Genomic DNA, 18,461 nt, shown 5'->3' with positions numbered 1-18,461 from the left:
TAGTATATTATTTTAATTTTTTTGAGAATGAAAGAGAAGGTCACGGCGAGACGAGCCCTTTATCATTACGATAGGTGTCAAGCCGAGTGGATGATACGTGGCGTGGTATACCTGATCGTTTAGTCAACAAGACGTATTGGTGTGATTTAATTGAAAAAATTAAGAAAGAGCAAAGTCCAAAAGAAATTATGACGGTCCGTTGGTCGGTTCGATTAGATTTTAGGTTGTTCTGATTTGGTATTTTTAGTATTTGATTTCTTAAAATTGTTTTACCAGTATATATAATATCTAGTTAAATTCAATAACTTGATTTTTTTTCTTTTGATTTACTTAATTGTGTAAGTTTGATTTGTTTGACTTGAATAGAGAATTATAACTTCTTTTTGTCTAATTAGGTAAAAAAAAAGGTGGGAAACGTTCAAAAAAAATTAAAAAGGATAAAGGAAGTACAATTTTAGGCCTTTCTAATTATGTTATTTTAAAGGCATAACACATAAATATGTCCTTTAATTTACTTTTAACCCGGTAGGGGGCATTTGGGAAAGTCGGGCCGATCGGGTGTCTTCATTCAAGCGACGATACAGAAGAAGAACGAAACGAACTGCTTTATCTGCCTGAAGTCGGTTATTACTTGTTCCATGCTTGCAGCTCTGATTGAACATGCTCAAGGGTTCGAACAAGCCCCCATGGACTCGTTGAGAATGATTCTGATCTAGTTCATGGCCTATTAGAAGTAGAGGGCGCTCTGGTGGGATCTTCACGGACAGAAAAAGATTGCAGTCAGTTTGATAATGATCGAGTGACATTGCTTCTTCGGCCCGAACCGAGGAATCCCTTAGATATGATGCAAAAGGGCTCTTGGTCTATCCTTGATCAGAGATTTCTCTATGAAAAATATGAATCGGAGTTTGAAGAAGGGGAGGGAGAAGGAGCCCTTGACCCGTAGGAGGATTTATTCAATCACATACTCCAAGTTGATAGGATACAAATGAAAAAAGGAAAATAGGATTCATACTATCTTTCTTCCGAATACTGATTACCAAGAATTTGAGTACCAAGAATTTGAACTCTCCAGCAGCTCTAGGAGTTCCCGTTCTCGCTTTTCTTGATCTTCCAAGCTTGAAGCTCGCAATACCCGAGCTCCATCTTTGCTTGCGTTCTTCACCGACGCGGAATTTCCTACTCTAAGTTCAGTGACCTGGCACAATCTAATTATTAATTAATAGAACCCAGAACAGGCTCAACGTGGGATCAACTGCTCGTTTTTGATATAGAACTGGATAATAAAAAACTCCAGCCTTTAGAAATTGGTTAATCGATAAAGATAGATGTACTTGATGCCCCGCCTAAGAGAGAGACCCAAGTCCTAGTAGACCTGCAGAGCGTAGTCCTCCCTGCAGCCTTGAAGTAGACTATTTCTCGAGTCTGATCTTATTATCCCCAAAGAAGAGCGAACAGCTGATCTTTCCTGGTCCTTTCGAACCAGTCTTTCTAAACCTGGAAAAATCGCCCATTATCCCCCTACACACATGGTTACCAGATACCCATGAAGAAGCGCATTATAGTACTTGTATGCTTCTAGCCGGAATCTTATTAAAAATGGGAGCGTATGGATTAATTCGAATCAATATGGAATTATTACCTCATGCCCATTCTATATTTTCTCCTTGGTTGATGATAATAGGTACAATACAAATAATCTATGCAGCTTCAACATCTCTTGGCCAACGTAATTTTAAAAAAAGAATAGCCTATTCCTCTGTCTCTCATATGGGTTTCATAAGCCGGACTAGTGGGGGCCCTATCTGGAGACATACTGAAAAAGGATCTGGTCTTTCACTACCAATTCCTTTCATTTTCGATTCGGTTTTTGGGGGTGGAATTTGTGGCGTCAACCCATCGGGTTTATCATTTTTCTAATTTCTTCTCTCGCCGAGTGTGAAAGATTACCTTTTGATTTACCAGAAGCAGAAGAAGAATTAGTAGCAGGGTTCAAATTGGTTGAATCTTTCTCAATCATCCTGGCCGGAACTTGTATGCAGCACTGGCATTTATGTCTTTCAATTTTGAATATGCACAAGCAGACACTTAAACTTGTATAAAATCAAACAAGTAAATACACGCGTCCTACGTGGTATAATACACATAAGACTCTACATAAGACACAAAATTGTCATATAGGACGCCACATAGGACGAATGTGTCTATTTGTTCAATTTTATCCAAGTATAAGTGTCTATTTATGCACACTCAAATTAAAGGGCATAAATGTCAGTTGATGTCAAATTAAAGAGCATGTTTATATATTATACTTATTTTAAATATGGGCAATGTGTATAGTTAGTACTATTTACTCCCTTTTTCTAAATTTAAGCGACGCTATTTGACTACGTACACAATTTAAGAAAGAAATGAAAAGAAAAAATTACCTAACTACACTTTCTTATTTATCATATTTTCCATTATTCTCACCCATTCTCCAAAATTTGAAAAATTCCTTTTTTTCATCCAGATACATTAATTTAATAACCCCAATACATTAAATTCTAATTCTTAAATTATCTCTATATTCAATGTATCATGCTTTAAATGTTACTTGTTGATACTTAAAAATCCTAATTTATTAGTAATTTTTGTTTCCAGAACTGAATTAATGTGTCCGAATTACTGAGTTAATGTATTCGAATTGCCATATTTTTAAGGAATTTTTGTAAATTGAAAAAGGATAGAAAAAATGATAATTAACTCTTTACACTATATGATTCATATAAAATTTACAAATTAAAAGGCTTCTGAAACTTATGGACTAAAATAATCTTTAAGACAAATATGTGACTATAAAACATCTCACTAAAAATAAAATGATTTATATATGAGTTCCATCATGGTTCAAAAAAAATAAATCTAACAAAGGAACTAATAGACCAAAAACATTAATAGAATAATTTTGCTAATGTCCAGAGAAAAATAGATTAGGTCGAAAAAGGGTATCACAGATTTAACGAAAAAGGATTTTAGAAAAATGTCATTCAATATGTGGAATTAAACAAAAATATTCTCCATCAGTAGTTTGATCTAAATATATCTCTATCTTACATAGATTGACTCAAAAATGCTTTTATTATTTCCTAATGATTCAAAAATATTTTTTTCCTGATAAATATATTATTTTTTCTTTTTAAATTCATTTTATTCCTACTAAAAATATTGGTTCTATTATTGTTGTTTTATTTTAAAATCACTTTAACACTATGTATCTTTTTAACTTTTTTTTTTATGGGAACAGACTCTACACGAGGCTCCCACCTCTCGTGCACAGTCAGGGGTTGAGCATCACCCCCAAGCCTTAATATAAATAAATAAAGTAAAAAATACAAGGAGGGGGACGTAAACCTTACCTCCGATTCTATGGTGGTTCATAAGTCGGCTAACCTATTAAGGTCGGCTAACTCATCCCCGATACAAAAAGGAGACTAACTATAACTAGAAAGCAGTAAACCTATGAGAGGACTCCTCCCGGTACAAATCGACTAAGAAAGCATAAATGAGGGAGACTCTCCCCTTCCATGAGAAAACAAGAAAGTAACCTACACTAGTCCTATTCAACTATGCTACGTACCATACATAGCTAAATTGAAGAAGAACAAGTATATGAACCTTCTATCTCGCATGGGGTGGAAAAATTCTTTTCATCTTTGCCCTTTTTAGTCATATCGTACCAAGAAGATCCCAAGGAAGTATGCAACACAACAATAGCAGCTAAGGGGGTGAAAGGAAATGATGTAAATAGAGCCATAGCAGCCAGCAACCTTGACGTTTGGACGTTTGGCAAAAAGTACATGGACGTTTGGCAAAAAGTATTTTAACCATCAAGTAGAACATTATCTAAAATAATTGAATTCCAAAACAGAATACCACACACCAAAAACATGTCACATCAAAGACAAGACTTCATATCTTGATAATAGTATAAAGTGAAATTCATGTATGTTAGTCCATTCTCTTGGATAAATAAGAGATCAGCTTAAGTTCTTCTCCTCCATTTGAAGAAGATTTTTCAAATATTCAAGTGTATGGTTTAGTAATTTAGAAATGACAGTATATTGTGAGAGTCTGATTAGTTCAATTTTTGATCGAAAAAAAAGAAATTAAATATTAATTTTTTAATTTATTCAGTCTGATTGATGAAATAAGTTATTCAACGTCTATTCTGAAGGAAAGTAACTAATATCGATAAAATAATCGACATAGCCAAAAATTGATCTAAACACCCCCTTTCAAAAACAGGTAGGTTGTACAAAATCATGAGTAGGGCCATCTTATCAACAACTTGGGATTTATATATCTTCCTAATGACTTACCTGGCCAAAGGGATAAATTCTTTCTAGTTGGGAAAAAAATTGAATAATTTGTACAATCAATGCTTGATTCTTAAGGCATCATGTTCTCTACTTGTGTTAAAACTAGATCTAGAGCCCGTTTGGATAGGAAACCAATTTATAAGCCCGTTTTAGATTATAGTGGTGTTTGACTATTGACCTTAAATGTTAAATTTAAGCCATAAAGTTATTAAAGTCACCAAAAAATGAAAAGTTAGAAATTCTAACTTTTTTGGAGGAGGGCTTAAAGCCATTTTCGTTGACCATGAAAATTACTTTTATATTCCTTATATTTTATTTTAATTCCCAAAATACCCTATCAGCTTCCCTCTTTCTCCTCTCTGTAGCTCATCTTTCATTTTCCTTCGATTTTGTTTCTACCAATAATTGTTCATTTTCTCTCGTTATTCCATCAATTTCTCTTTTAAGTTTCTGTATACATAATCATGCTTCTCAAAGTGGCACCTGCGTTTGCCTTGTTGAACATCCATAGTGAAAATTTGAGTCTGATGTTACCAATTTTTTCACATGGATCTGTTTTGAAGAATTTTTCAGCAAAAAGCGGAAATGAGTTGGTAGTATGTGCTTCAAAGGGTTTGAGCAGCAAATCCTTAACGGGTGTTGTTTTCGAGCCCTTTGAAGAGGTGAAGAAAGAGCTTATGCTTGTACCTACTGTTCCTCAAGTTTCTCTTGCTAGACACAAGTATTCTGATCAATCTGAAGCTGCTATTAATGAACAGATCAAGTGGGTTTTTAGTATTTCTAAGCTTTATCCATTTTATTTTTTTTGTTCTTCTTTGATGTTTTGGTTTTTAAACAAATTGTTGTTTTCCTAGTATTGATTGTATAATTTCTTATCCTTCGATTTATGTTGCTTTGTGTTGTTTCTTGTACTTTAACAACAACATACACAGTGTACTCACACCTTAGCACTATAAGTAGCCGAGGGTCTTGTAGCACATGCACCCCCTTAAGTAACATGTATTTATAAAAAATTAACTTAAATAAACATTTTATAGTGGAAGTGGTTTTACAATATAAATTACTTTTGATTTAAATCAACTTTAGAGTTTAAAATTTTTTTAAATCAACTTATTATGGTGTTAACAGCTTTAAGGGTATTTTAGTTATTTTGACAGAAAATAAGTGCTTAACAGCACTTATTTGCCAAACACATCAACAACTTATTTTCAGCATAAGCACTTTTATCCAAACACTCAACTGCTTATTTATAAAAATAACTTTCAACACTTAAAAGTTCTAAAAACATTTCATATATAAAAGTCACTTTTTTTAAACCCATTCAAACGGACTCCTAGTTAAAATTCCTTTTTATGTGACAACTAGAATTGGTGTTCCTGAAACTAGACCCTAATTGTAACTGAATAATTATGGATGTTTGGTCTTGATTTCGTTATGTATGTTTGGTTTGGGCTAAAAGGAAGGTCTCTCCTCAGTATGAGAAAAGGAAATAAAACAAGAATACTATATATGAGTCATTTCTACTTGGAGGGAAGGTAGAAGCCTAGATACGATTTGACCGAACTTAGTAGCTTTTTGCTTAATTTAGGGGGAAATTACACTCAGCGGTCATTCGGCAAAAGTAATTACCAAAACATGATCATTCGTTGTATAAGCATGTATAGTCAGTGTATATTTCATGTATAGTCAAACTATATTCAATTTTTGAGTGTATCATAATATATATTCAATATATAGCTCATGTATAAGTAATCTATATTGTATAGTCAATATATAACCACTGTATATTTTCTATGATTTTAGCTATTTTTATATAAATAAAATATGACAATATTTGTTGTAAACTAATTAGTTTATTGTATATATTTGAAATTGTTCCTTAATTTAGTAGTGTATTTGAAATACACAGTTCAAAATATGTTTTTTACTTTATTACTTGGATTTAATAATGGATCATACATACATAATAGCATAATTTGAGTTTTTACCTTTTTAATGACATTGGACTTGTCAATCCATTTAACCATATCTTAAATCAACCTTCAACACATGGATAGTCAATTAAACTCTATACCTTAGATGTATAACACAAACATAATCAAGTCAATCAGCAATTATGTGTTTGCTACAACTTTTAATATCAGGTATTCATCCATCCTTCAAAATGAAAGCTGAGGCAGATAACAAAATGCAATTATTGTGTTTGCTAAAACTTTTAATATCAGGTATTCATCCATCCTTCAAAATGAAAGCTGTGTGGCTGGTAACAAAATGTAGGTGAGAATACAAAAAAATTATAAAACACAGTTTCCATCATTGGGTGAAAATCCTGCAGCTAGAGAGTATTGACAAACCTTCAAATTAGCATGTTGCTTTTCCTACTGCACCAAAAGATAGTCTTGATGTCCGGTCTGTTCCAAAGCTGAACTTGAGATCTGAAGAATCCACAGGGACAGATGCATTGCTCGTAGAGGGAAAAGAGAAGACCAGGCGTTCAGCTGACTTACCAGTGCCGAAGCTGTATACTGGAGAAGTGGATGCATCCACCGGCTGAGAGAGGACACCGGCTGCAGACGATGGCATGGACGGTGTTGGTGGTTCTGAGAGTGCACCAGATGACGCAGGGACTGGGAAACTGAATCCAAACCCATTGTCGGGGGAAGTCACATTTCTAGGATTGGGCTTACTCACAAAAATGGATGGTAAATTATGTTTTGCACCGGAGGCTTGTCCAGGAGCATTTCTTGGTAGCTGGAAACCCGTGGAGTTGGAAAACGTTGCAGCATTCTGCCCATTACTATGATTTTGGAAAGAAGGCCACTGTGGGGTAGAACCTTTATCTTTCTGTCCATCATCAGTGCCTATAGAGTCCTGCAGCAAAGACATCCATGCTAAGTGGTGATTCTATATTATATTATCAACACCTAAATCAACATTCCCTAGTGGTTTTGTGCTCTTGCACCCTCCATCTTCTAATGCATAAATTTAATTTTAAACTGTAACAAAAGTTGCTTTTAACAACAAACTCAAGAATGTTAGGAAGGTGCAGATTAATGCCATTTGAAAAGGTAACTTCCAATAACAAATAAGTACCTTGAGAAAACTTGGAGTGTGAGCACCAGAAAAGAAACTTTTAACTTGGGAATCAGCACCCTTAGAAGTGAAGGGCGCCACAGTATCAGCTTTAGTCGTCGTAACAAACACATTAGCTATACTGGCAGCTTTAGCACTAGCATCCGTACCAGTGTCAGCTTCACGCGGAGTTTGCTCTTGAGATATTTTCACATGATTGACTGTTCCATTATCTCCTTCCTTGGATGATTGGGCAGCTGCCAGACCATTGTTCATATGCATACCAAATTTTCCTAAATGTGATGATTTCATTTTATCATTTGGAGTGGAATCAGAGATTTCTTTGCCGGGATATTTCTTCCATTCGCTTGCTACCTTCAATTCAGCTGCCTTTTCTGCAGGAGTGGGCTTGTGTCTATCAAGTTGCTCTAATATTTTTCTTACAGTCTCATTTGAAGAACTTATGAGCGGCATAGCTTCTTCAGACCTGCCTACTCTATGATCCACTGACTGGTACTTCTCTACACCACTAGTTTGACCAGCTTCCAAATTCTTTCCAGCAGCAGGCAAGAACAATTTCGAAGCACCAACTTTTTCTAAAGGTGAAGAAGCATTTGTCGAATTCAGGAAAATGGATTTCCTAGGGCGAGATTCTGAGCCAAATTTATTCCGTATGCGCCGAATCGGTCCCACAGATCCATAGCTTGGAAGAGGTAAATCAGTCCTTGTCTTCTCCTGAAATATTTTCATGAGAACATTCAGAAAGATCCCATCTGCTCCTCAAAAGAGTTCTATCACATTAAAATAAAGACAAATGATCACAGAATTCTTATAAACACACAAGAACCTGCAAATCAATGTAGGAAGCTTCTAATAGGAAGTCGCTTAGTACAGTGGATTTTTGTAATTTGAATTAACTTTAGACTGCAAAGACAAGCATATACCTGGCTGTAGATTGATGATTGAGATTGTTGGAAGAGTTTCGCTGAGGGATCTAGCCACCTGCTACCAGCCTGCGACTGACTCTGCTGGCAAAATTAAAATGAAACATGAATAACTATTCCTGGATTAACAGAAGTATGGTTGAAGCACAAGATAATTTAGTCACAATACAAACCCTATCTCTGGATTTCGGCAATAAAGTTCTAGAGTATGGGGTCCTCGGGAACTCAACAAGCCCATATCCTCTCTGATTCAGTGGAGTAAAATGACCATGCTGATCTTGCACCATGGCAGCGGGCCAACAAGTCGACGACTTAGGTGAAGGTGGTTGATGAAACCTGTTTTGTGGAGCTGGCTCCCCCTTGGATAAAAAACCATAAGAATCATTTCCCTTACTTAACCTACGACTTCCCATGTAAGCTCTTGCAATATCAATGGGTGATGCGCCAACTTCATCTCGTACCTGCAGTAGTGCAGTATTTTATCAGAATACATCCTAGAATCAATATCGAAACTCCGAAAGAAGGGTGCATCAATGAGGTTATTTCATAAAATAATTATTTGTACTTGTTACTTCCAAGCTATTCCGAACTTTATTCACTGATGCATTTTTCCTGTTAGAGCTTCATCCAAGACCATCTCTTGACTAATTAAAATGTAGTTTCATACTAATGAATCAATCAAGTGTGACTCAATTTTCAGACTAGCTGGCTACAGCTACATCAATCCTCTAGTTCATCCTGTTCTTTTTGTATCTATTTAGTTGAGTTGAAGTTTTAGCACGCTAAAATACAAAGATTGTGGTCATTTCAAAAAACAAAATGTGTTCTATGACAGAAAGGTTAATAATGATAATTAACTTACATTTGTTTGGGGAAGAGATGTTGAAGTTCCTGGCATAGCAAAGTCTGTTTCATCCTGCTTCCTGTCATTTGGTCTTCTAGGTGTCTCATGTGCTAAATGAAACCTTCCAATGTCTCCTTCAGCTGTCCTGCTAGCTTTCTTTTCTTGTTCATCGATAACCCTTGAGTTTAATATCTCTGTCAAACGCATTATTTCATCCCTGCATATAGTGAAGACAGCTTTTGAAAAAGCAGGTTTAACTGAAAAAATTTGAATGATACACATGGTCAAAAGAGATTCCTGAATGAACACAAGACAGAGAAATCCAATATAAGGACATGCACAGAGTGATGGAGGATCACAAAAAAAGAAGAAAGGATTATTAAGTCAAAATCTCAGTTCCTAGCAATTATAGAGAACTGCATTCTCAAATCACTGAGGACTATGAGGAAGATAGCATTTTTTTTAAGATGCATGCATTTTTCATCTAAAACAGAAATTGGCTCCTAACCAATGGGGTGTCACTTCAACAACATGATAGCTGGGCCCGGCTATAACCAGAATTACAGAAAATAAAAAACAGACATGAAGAATGATATGCTACCTCGAAAATGATTTCCCCTGCATGAGCTGCTCAATTCTGGAAATTTCAGCACCATCAGAGGAATCCTTTGGTTTCTCTTCTTCCAGCTTCTCCGCTTCGGAGATCCCATTCGATTTCCCCATACTTGGATCCTCTTCCTTTCCTTCAGTAGATCTGGAACTCTTTGGTTTCTCTTCCTCCAGCTTCTCTGCTTCGGGGATCCCATTTAATTTTTCCATACTTGGATCATCTTCGTTTCCTTCAGTAGATCTGGATATCACATACTGCATAAACATAATATCCAACACTTCTGAAAATATTCTATTTACTAGAAAACCAACCATAAATAAAAATTCAGTGTTTTTCTCTTCATTTTCATTTTCTCACACTTGGGTTGAGTTTGTTTGTATGGGGGAGGAGGCACTTTCACAGCATCAATTCCTAATAAGTTCATGGTATTATTTTATACTTCGTTTGGTTGCTCTTTTGTTAATGGAATAATGTTATACTGGAATCTTGGTGTAAGTTTATATAACACCCAACATGGGATAAAAACAAAAGGATTAGCTATACCTCAGTAAAACAATAAATTGACAAAAATTGCCCTTTCGACACAAAATGTTATTAAGAAGTTCAAGGTTAAAATTAGGAACAAAAGCTTATTCAAGTTTACTTAGTTTAAACCAAACATATCTTTAAGATAATACATTGTACGTCTCATTTTTAAATGTGATGTAACAAACAAATTATAAGTACTAAATAATCAAGGTTACCAGTATTATAATCCCAACATATTTTTTGTCCACGAACTGAAAAACCCTTTAATTGATCCCGGAGATATTCTCTGTTTTCCCTTTTCTCGCTATCACTCAACGTAAATCACCAACCTAATTTCCTTACCCACCTTTTTTCTTCTTTGCTTCTTCATTTGCATTTGAGATCCCCTTCACAGAATGACATCTGCTATCGGTCCAGAGTGTCTGTTTGGTGACTATAGTGGCAAACATACTCCTCCATTTCAAACTAAACTTATGTCCCAATTTATATGACATAGTTCAGATTCCAAGAGTCGAACAAGAAAATCTTTGTCGACAATTTATTCGTATGCCCTTTAACTATTTTAAAATGACAATTCTTGTGACTTATAGTACTTTTTATTTAGTTACAAAATATGTAAATTATTTTTTCAAAAACCTTAAAGATTGTATGTCTAAATGCACAATCAAAAGAAGTTGACTCTCAAAATCCAAACTATGTCATAAAAATTGAGCTGAGGTAGTAATTTTCTAATATCTAATTTTATTAATATAAGCATAATATTTGTCTAAGTTTGCTAAAAGTGGCGAAATAGTATAAATATTTATACTATAATGTTATTTGGGTCTCTGAATGTATCTTCTCAACTAAGGACTTCACATTTCAAAAATATTGCAACTATTCAAACACACATTGACAAAAGGTTACATGCTAATCTATTATCAAAAACTAACCTATTCAAGCTTTCTATTTTTGATGAAGCTGACCTATTCAAGCTTTCTTCTTTTAAGCTCTGTGTGAAACAAAAAGAGGAATGGAGCAGAGAGTAACATGCATAGAAAATGGTGGTGCCACTGCTACAGGCAACCATTAATAGCATAAAAGAATAGTACTTACATTACACATGGCCTACTTTGACTTTCAGAAAGGGGCATTCTACTTTTGCACCTTCATGAAGTTTTCATCAGATCCATTATGCATAGGTAAATGAAAATATTTAAATTAGAGGATTAAATTAGGCTAGGAGGAAACCTACTGTAGGTCCTTTGAAGGATTTACCACAAAAGCATATAAAAGGCTTTGAACATCATATGCAGTTAAGTTACTAAAGCTTTCATCTCCACGGTTTCTTCCACAATTAAACTTTGCATGGATTTACAAGTAAATCATGATAATTTTTATCAGCAAATTAGGGGAGGAGCTTTTTCTCAAAGTGTTTTTTTTTATGTAAAGGAAAACCCGCAGACGCTACCCTTTGGGTGTGCTCAGGGTAAAACTCTCACTCCTATGTAATAGCTCACAAACCACACCGGAGAGGTAACCCGCACTAGGCAAGCCTGGTGCGACGAGCTCGACCCAGAAGGAAAACCCCTTGCTTCAGCTGACAAGGGGTTTCGAACTTGAGACCTTCAACATGGAAGTCCCAAGCCCAAACCAGTGGGCCACCCCGAAGGGTGCTTTCTCTCAAAGTTAACGTCAAAAAAATTTTAGAATTCATCATACCTCTGTTTAAGATTATGAAAAAAATCCTTTCCAAGACGGTATGAAGTATTTGACATACTTCTATTAGTGATAACAACAAACTGAAATTTCGATTGATATTAAGAATGCAATTTCATGAGAATAGTCAATGCGTTTACTTGTCAAGAAAAAGAGTGTATATTTCTTTTTGAGAGATATTTTTATTGGATAATGGGTCTGCGCCTCTTCCCTTCTCCACTAAAGTACCAGACTTGTTTTATCTGCCTAACCCACAATCATGCATTGCGTTCTTACTCCTAGACCAAACCCGGGGGGTCAAAAGAAGTGCATATTTCAATTTGACTTTTGATGTGCTCAATGTGAAATAACCTTTACATTAATCTTTACAGGAAGAAGATGAATTTAAGATATCAAAACTATTGACTCATTTAGTCTAGCACCATAACATAATATAAGCTCTAACCCCATTTCCTGAGGCACTTTCCATTGAGATATCCAAGTTTGACAAGATCTATGAACAAGAAAGTATAAAGCATCGACAAAATTAAGATTCCAGATCACAACCATGATATATATATTGGTTTCTCTCTTGTTCCCCAGATAAATTTTAACAATTAATTTGATATATACTTTCAAATCATAATCCTGATATGATACTGGTTCGTCATCAATTCCCCGGTAAAATTCTAGCAACTAATCTGATATTTTCTTAGTGTAGCAAAGATGATATACAAGTCAATTGGCTTCATAAACATCAAACGATCAGCAGTGAAGTAAACACTGATCAACTTTGTCATTCTCGTTACCTAAAGACGATGTTTACTCTACTCTTTATCATGTTCCTTTGGGAGTCTTAGTATTTCAGGAGCATCTAATCAGGATGGATAATTGCCAACCGTTTTCCCAAAAAGTAAGGCATCATGCTGGATAGAACTTACCCCCTTTTTATAAGGAACTCAGAGCTTAACAAGCACTTCAGCAGAGATCTATTAGCAGTGCAATCCTTGTCTTCCAGTTTTCAAAGGTCACCTTCGCCAACAAATTCAATTCTCACCATTTTATTGCTATCCAAACTAAGTTTTAGATCTATTTATTATATCTTGTGCGCCTCTTTCTCATGTAGTAAAACAATAGACACAATAACAAAGCAAAATCTTCATCCACATTTCTTACCAATAAAATGGAGAGATAATAGGAGAAATTTACCAAGCTAAACCAAGAAGAAAAAAGTAGACAAAGCTTACACTTGAAGTATATTTGTTGTCATTCCCTACATCTTGTGTTGTTTCTGGATCTTCTTTATCTGTCCCAAATTTAAAAAAAAATGAGATTAATGATCAAACTGAGGAAACAAACAAGATAACAAGTTTAATGATATCTATTTCTAATTAGCTCACAATGTTTGATGCATAAAACATGCTTATCACAATGCATCCAATCGACTATAGATTCTTATTAGCTAGAACTCCTCTATCAAGTATTAATAAAAAAAATATTAATAATCAATACTAAAAAAAGTTATTTTATTGGTCATAAAGTATATCCAACATTGTGTCTAATAGGGGTACTTCCAGTAAATTGTATTAGTAATTTCCCTTTTTAAAGGCAAGCAAAAATTGTATTACTAACATTAGCAAGAGGGTACTTTCAGCATAAAAAAGTGTTCTTGGACTCATATTTCTCTAAACATGGAGATCTGGGAAGACCAATGCCCCTTCAATATCATTTACAAAATTCACCATATCCCAAAAATTATTAATACATCTACATTATACCTTCAAAAAATATGGGAGTCTGCTTTCTTTTCAAAGAATTTAGATAAATATCGAAAATATTGTCAGAGGAAAGCTTATCCCTGACAGTTTTTGTTCCATCGCACTTATATTCTGCAATGTTGGAACTACTGATGTGGGGCTGTAAGAAATTCACCGTACTATATCCTAACAAATTCAGGAACACGCACCCAATCTGCCAAGTGGCATGACTTCTTGCAGTAAAGGGAAAGAGATGTCCCTCGAAGTCAGTTCACACAGAAAACATCACTATACATATTAAAAACACTTTTTTTTGCAGGTCTTCGTGTGTCAAATATGGCTCATGAACTTTTAGCAGGCCAAAACATGTTATATTTTTGGAGCTTTAGTCTTTCAAATCTTCCACCAACACCCCGGATTTCCTTATGTCTTTCCTTATCAACCGATGTTAGCATAAACGCACTGTGATAGTGCCATCCTCACATTACACTATAAGTTGTCTGCGTTTTGTTCAACTAATGGAATCCTTTCCAAACAATCAAAGAGCAGAGTTATAACTCATACCTCCAGCCTTTTATATCCTTACTCAACTTCACATGACATACCCCTATGACATTCTGTAACTTGCAACTTGGAAGCTATCAGGCTGTGTGTCTTGGTAGATTTATTTAAAGGGTGTATATCATACATTCAAATGTATTGACACATTTTCAAAAAAAGAAAAAAAATCTTGGTACATTTTCACTCTACTGCCATCTCCAACTTTTACTCTTGTCAAAGGTTGGAATTCCTCCCCAAAAATTTTTTGATTTGCATCCATATACTTGTCATTTGAGGCCTCAACTCGTCTCGAACTCCAGCGGTTTTCCATCCATAGCTCCCTATTAAGACCCCACCACCCCAAACCCATTCAAAGGAAATTCCATCTAATCCTGTCCAGTTGCATTACTACTTTACAGTGGTGATCACCAAAGATATAAAGTATGTCGGTGTTCCATCTAGCAAACTTTCTACTACTTTAGAGGTGTGGCAGTCACCAAAGACGAGTTATAACTCATACCTCCAGCCTTTTATATCCTTACTCAACTTCACATGACATACCCCTATGACATTCTGTAACTTGCAACTTGGAAGTTATCAGGCTGTGTGTCTTGGTAGATTTATTTAAAGGGTGTATATCATACATTCAAACGTATTGACACATTTTCAAAACAAGAAAAAAATCTTGGCACATTTTCACTCCACTGCCATCTCCAACTTTTACTCTTGTCAAAGGTTGGAATTCCTCCCCAAAATTTTTTTGATTTGCATCCATATACTTGTCATTTGAGGCCTCAACTCGTCTCGAACTCCAGCGGTTTTCCATCCATAGCTCCCTATTAAGACCCCACCACCCCAAACCCATTCAAAGGAAATTCCATCTAATCCTGTCCAGTTGCATTACTACTTTACAGTGGTGATCACCAAAGATATAAAGTATGTCGGTGTTCCATCTAGCAAACTTTCTACTACTTTAGAGGTGTGGCAGTCACCAAAGACGAGGTATGTTGATATTCATCTAGCACATTGCTGATGGGTGTTAATATTCCCGCAAAAGCAGATGAAAAGACCAAAATCTTCCCTTATCTTTTGCTTTAGGCTCAAAAGTCATCCCTCTTCTATCACATGGAGCACTAATAGTCCTAAATGTCGTATTGGTGCACTTTTAATCTCCTTCCTATTGGTGTCTTATTTAATGTCACATATGTGCACATGGGATTACACTGGGTTTGTTGTTGTTTATTATTTAATGTCGCATATGTGCACATGGGATTACACTGGGTTTGTTGTTGTGCGTGCATGTGGGACTCAAGTGAAAGCCTCCTACCAAAATTCCAGAACTGCTCTGCTTGTTATGTCTGAATAAGTAGCTTGTAATTGGTGTATGAGCATTATAAGTAAAGGCAACAGGGTGCTTTAAGTAGTAACAAACACATGAGATCAGTGTTATTAAAAGCGCTTAAAGCATGAAGCAAGGTCAGGCGAAGGTCAAGCGCTTCAGGGCACTAAAGCGAGGTGAGACAAAGGTGAAGCGCTTCAGGGAACTAAAGCGAGGTGAGACGAAGGTCAAGTGCTTCAGGGCACTAAAGTGAGGTGAGACAAAGGCCAAGCGCTTCAGGGAACTAAAGCGAGGTGGGACGAAGGTCAAGCGCTTCAGGGCACTAAAGCAAGGTGAGATGAAAAAGTCTCCTTTGTGACTTCTCAATCACACACACCTTCCCGTACTTTTTGATCTTTGTATTTGGCTCCAATGGGAGGCCCAAATATGTAGTTAAGAAATCTCCACCTTACAGCCCAATATAATGGCTAATGCAAGGATTTTGTTGTGTGCATTAACAAAGAAAATTCTACTTTTCACTTAATTCAAAAAGAATGATCTACTTTTCACTGGATATATATAAAGCCTAGGAATTGCTTAAAAAATAGCAGGCTCAAGTACATCAGCTATTTCTTCCTCAGCATCACACAATATTCAAGTGTCATCAATGTTAAATATGTGAAATATCCATTGCATGTCATCATTTCCTCTAATCCTAACCCCAAATATCCAGTCAAATGTTGCTGCTCTTTTGAGCTGTAACCTAAGTGTTTCCACCACCATTAGAATTTAGAAAAAGAGAACATGACGAATAATCATCCTGCTTAAGTCCCCCCTTAAGAAGAAAAATATGCTCATGTCTACAACTAATTAGTATAGACAACCTTACGGTGGAAATGCAGAAACTTATCCACTTGATCCACCTATCTCCAAACCCCATCAATGATCACACAACTCACAATGTTTAGCACCATGGCCAATTTAAACGGTAGTAAGCTTTCTCCAAATCCATTTAACACAATATCCATGAGTTAATTGCCTCAGCCTATAATTAAAGCAGTCATTGGCAATTAGTGTAACATTCATTATTACCCTTAGTTTGATGAATAAATTTGGTTTCCCACAATCATAGTATCAATCATTTTTTAAAACCTTTCAATAAGAACCTGAGCCATTATCTTATGTCCTTTTTTTGGTAAGTTATCTTATAATAGATCCTTAGCTTCTTCTTTTTTTGTGAAAGTGGTGTTCCTGATAAATTTTCATGCATCGCGTCTAATCCATCAAACAACCTGAACTCACAAGCATAGGATCCATTAATCCAGCCAACAAAAGCTAAAGCAGGCAGGCTCACATTAACTGTTGTAACTGGAGTTCAAACCTAAGACCTTCAAGTTGCTTCTCCTATGCCTGACCACTGGGTCCAACCCTTGGAGACATTATGGATCCACAGTCCCTTAGCTCCTCAGCACCTTTTTCTTTGGGACCAGTGTCAGCCTGCTTGATGTCATTCTCTTATCAGCCAATGGAAGCAAAATACCAAATCTATGTTTGTACAATCATGGCAGACTACATACGGGATCACAATTTTTTATACAATATATAATAATGTGTGTCATATGAGGTCTACTATTCAAACAAAATAGCAAATACAACTCCCAAGCTCACAAAGTCAAATTTCTTCCAGATTTTATCAATTCAACTAAAGAAAAACAACAATGCTATTACACTCCATTTACGTTTACAGCAAAAACAAATGCAATTAAGATACAAGTTCATGAATGACAACAGGAACACAACAGGTCTCATGCAAGGTGATTATGATATCAGAGTACAACTCCCAAGCTCACAAAGTCAAACTTCTTCCAGATTTTATCAAATTCAACTAAAGAAAAACAACAATGCTATTACACTCCATTCACGTTTACAGCAAAAACGAATACTATTAAGATACAAGTTCACGAATGAAAACTGGAACACACCAGGTCTCATACAAGGTGATTATGATATCAGAGTTGGAAAAGTTTAAACTTTGCACCTAAACAACAAAGATACATACAGAACTCCCACCCCCACCCCAAACCCCTTTCCAAGAAAAAAACACCTACTCCATCCGTTTCATACTACTTGACCCATGTGGACCTGCCATACCCCCCTTAAGAAAGATTTACTTAAGGTGTATTCTATTAAATAACCTTATTAATGATGCTTTGCAACTCGAAATACGATTACTATTAGTTATTTAATACTAGAGTACTGCATATCCAAAAAAAAAAAGCATTGCAACCTAGGAAAGCAAAAAACACCTTTTTCTAGAATAACCAACAGATCAGGTGCAACTAAAATAACCAAAAAGCTCAGTTCTTGCAACCTCAATTCACCAAAACACCAACATACTTAATCACCAATAGAAGAAAAAAAACATAACAATCGCACATTCATGGAAACCCTAATATTTCACACAACATGAAGTACGAATCTCAAACCTAATTTACCGTCAATTTGTTCAAGTGGAGGAGGAGTTCCAGCAATTGCATTCGAGATGAACGACGGGAGAATTCTGTTGGCGCTGCCGGAGATTATACGGTATGCCGGATCAACCAGTTTCGATAACCAGCTAGTACGACCGAAGTGGTTCAATGGTGGACGGTCGTAAGGAGTCGACGGAGGTTTCCTCGCCGGCGGTTTCTTAAACTTCCCTCCGGCGCCTCTCTCGCCGTCTCTGCCACCGTAACGTGTCGGCGTCGTATTGAACTCCATCTCTCTTTCTCTGCTATGGAAATCAGTGGGAGCAACTAAGCAAAGCAATA

General features: G+C 35.8%; 2 protein-coding genes across 8 annotated transcripts; one reads left to right on the top strand and one right to left on the bottom strand.

The window, feature by feature from the left end:
* The first annotated feature begins 4,825 nt into the window (after positions 1-4,825).
* LOC129892970 (ferritin-2, chloroplastic-like) lies at positions 4,826-6,638 on the top strand. Its single transcript, XM_055968472.1, has 2 exons — positions 4,826-5,124; positions 6,587-6,638. Exons 1-2 carry the CDS (start codon positions 4,826-4,828, stop codon positions 6,636-6,638), a joined length of 351 nt encoding a protein of 116 aa, XP_055824447.1.
* On the bottom strand, positions 6,560-18,455 carry LOC129891386 (nuclear pore complex protein NUP1). 7 transcript variants are annotated; one of them, XM_055966726.1, is made up of 8 exons: positions 18,138-18,455; positions 13,284-13,342; positions 9,823-10,085; positions 9,240-9,438; positions 8,551-8,838; positions 8,378-8,461; positions 7,455-8,168; positions 6,560-7,232 (listed from the first exon to the last, which is right to left on the bottom strand). In XM_055966726.1, exons 1-8 carry the CDS (start codon positions 18,409-18,411, stop codon positions 6,723-6,725), a joined length of 2,391 nt encoding a protein of 796 aa, XP_055822701.1. In that variant the 5' UTR covers positions 18,412-18,455; the 3' UTR covers positions 6,560-6,722. The 7 variants fall into 7 exon arrangements, with proteins under 7 accessions (XP_055822701.1, XP_055822702.1, XP_055822703.1 ...); XM_055966727.1 differs by having other exon boundaries at positions 8,378-8,458; XM_055966728.1 differs by having other exon boundaries at positions 18,147-18,455.
* Between the last annotated feature and the right edge of the window lie 6 nt (positions 18,456-18,461).

Source organism: Solanum dulcamara, chromosome 6, assembly GCF_947179165.1.
Source record: "Solanum dulcamara chromosome 6, daSolDulc1.2, whole genome shotgun sequence".
In the NCBI taxonomy this organism is placed as follows: Eukaryota; Viridiplantae; Streptophyta; class Magnoliopsida; order Solanales; family Solanaceae; genus Solanum; species Solanum dulcamara.
Note: the sequence above shows the minus strand (reverse complement) of the source record. Positions and strands in the feature narration are given on the sequence as shown.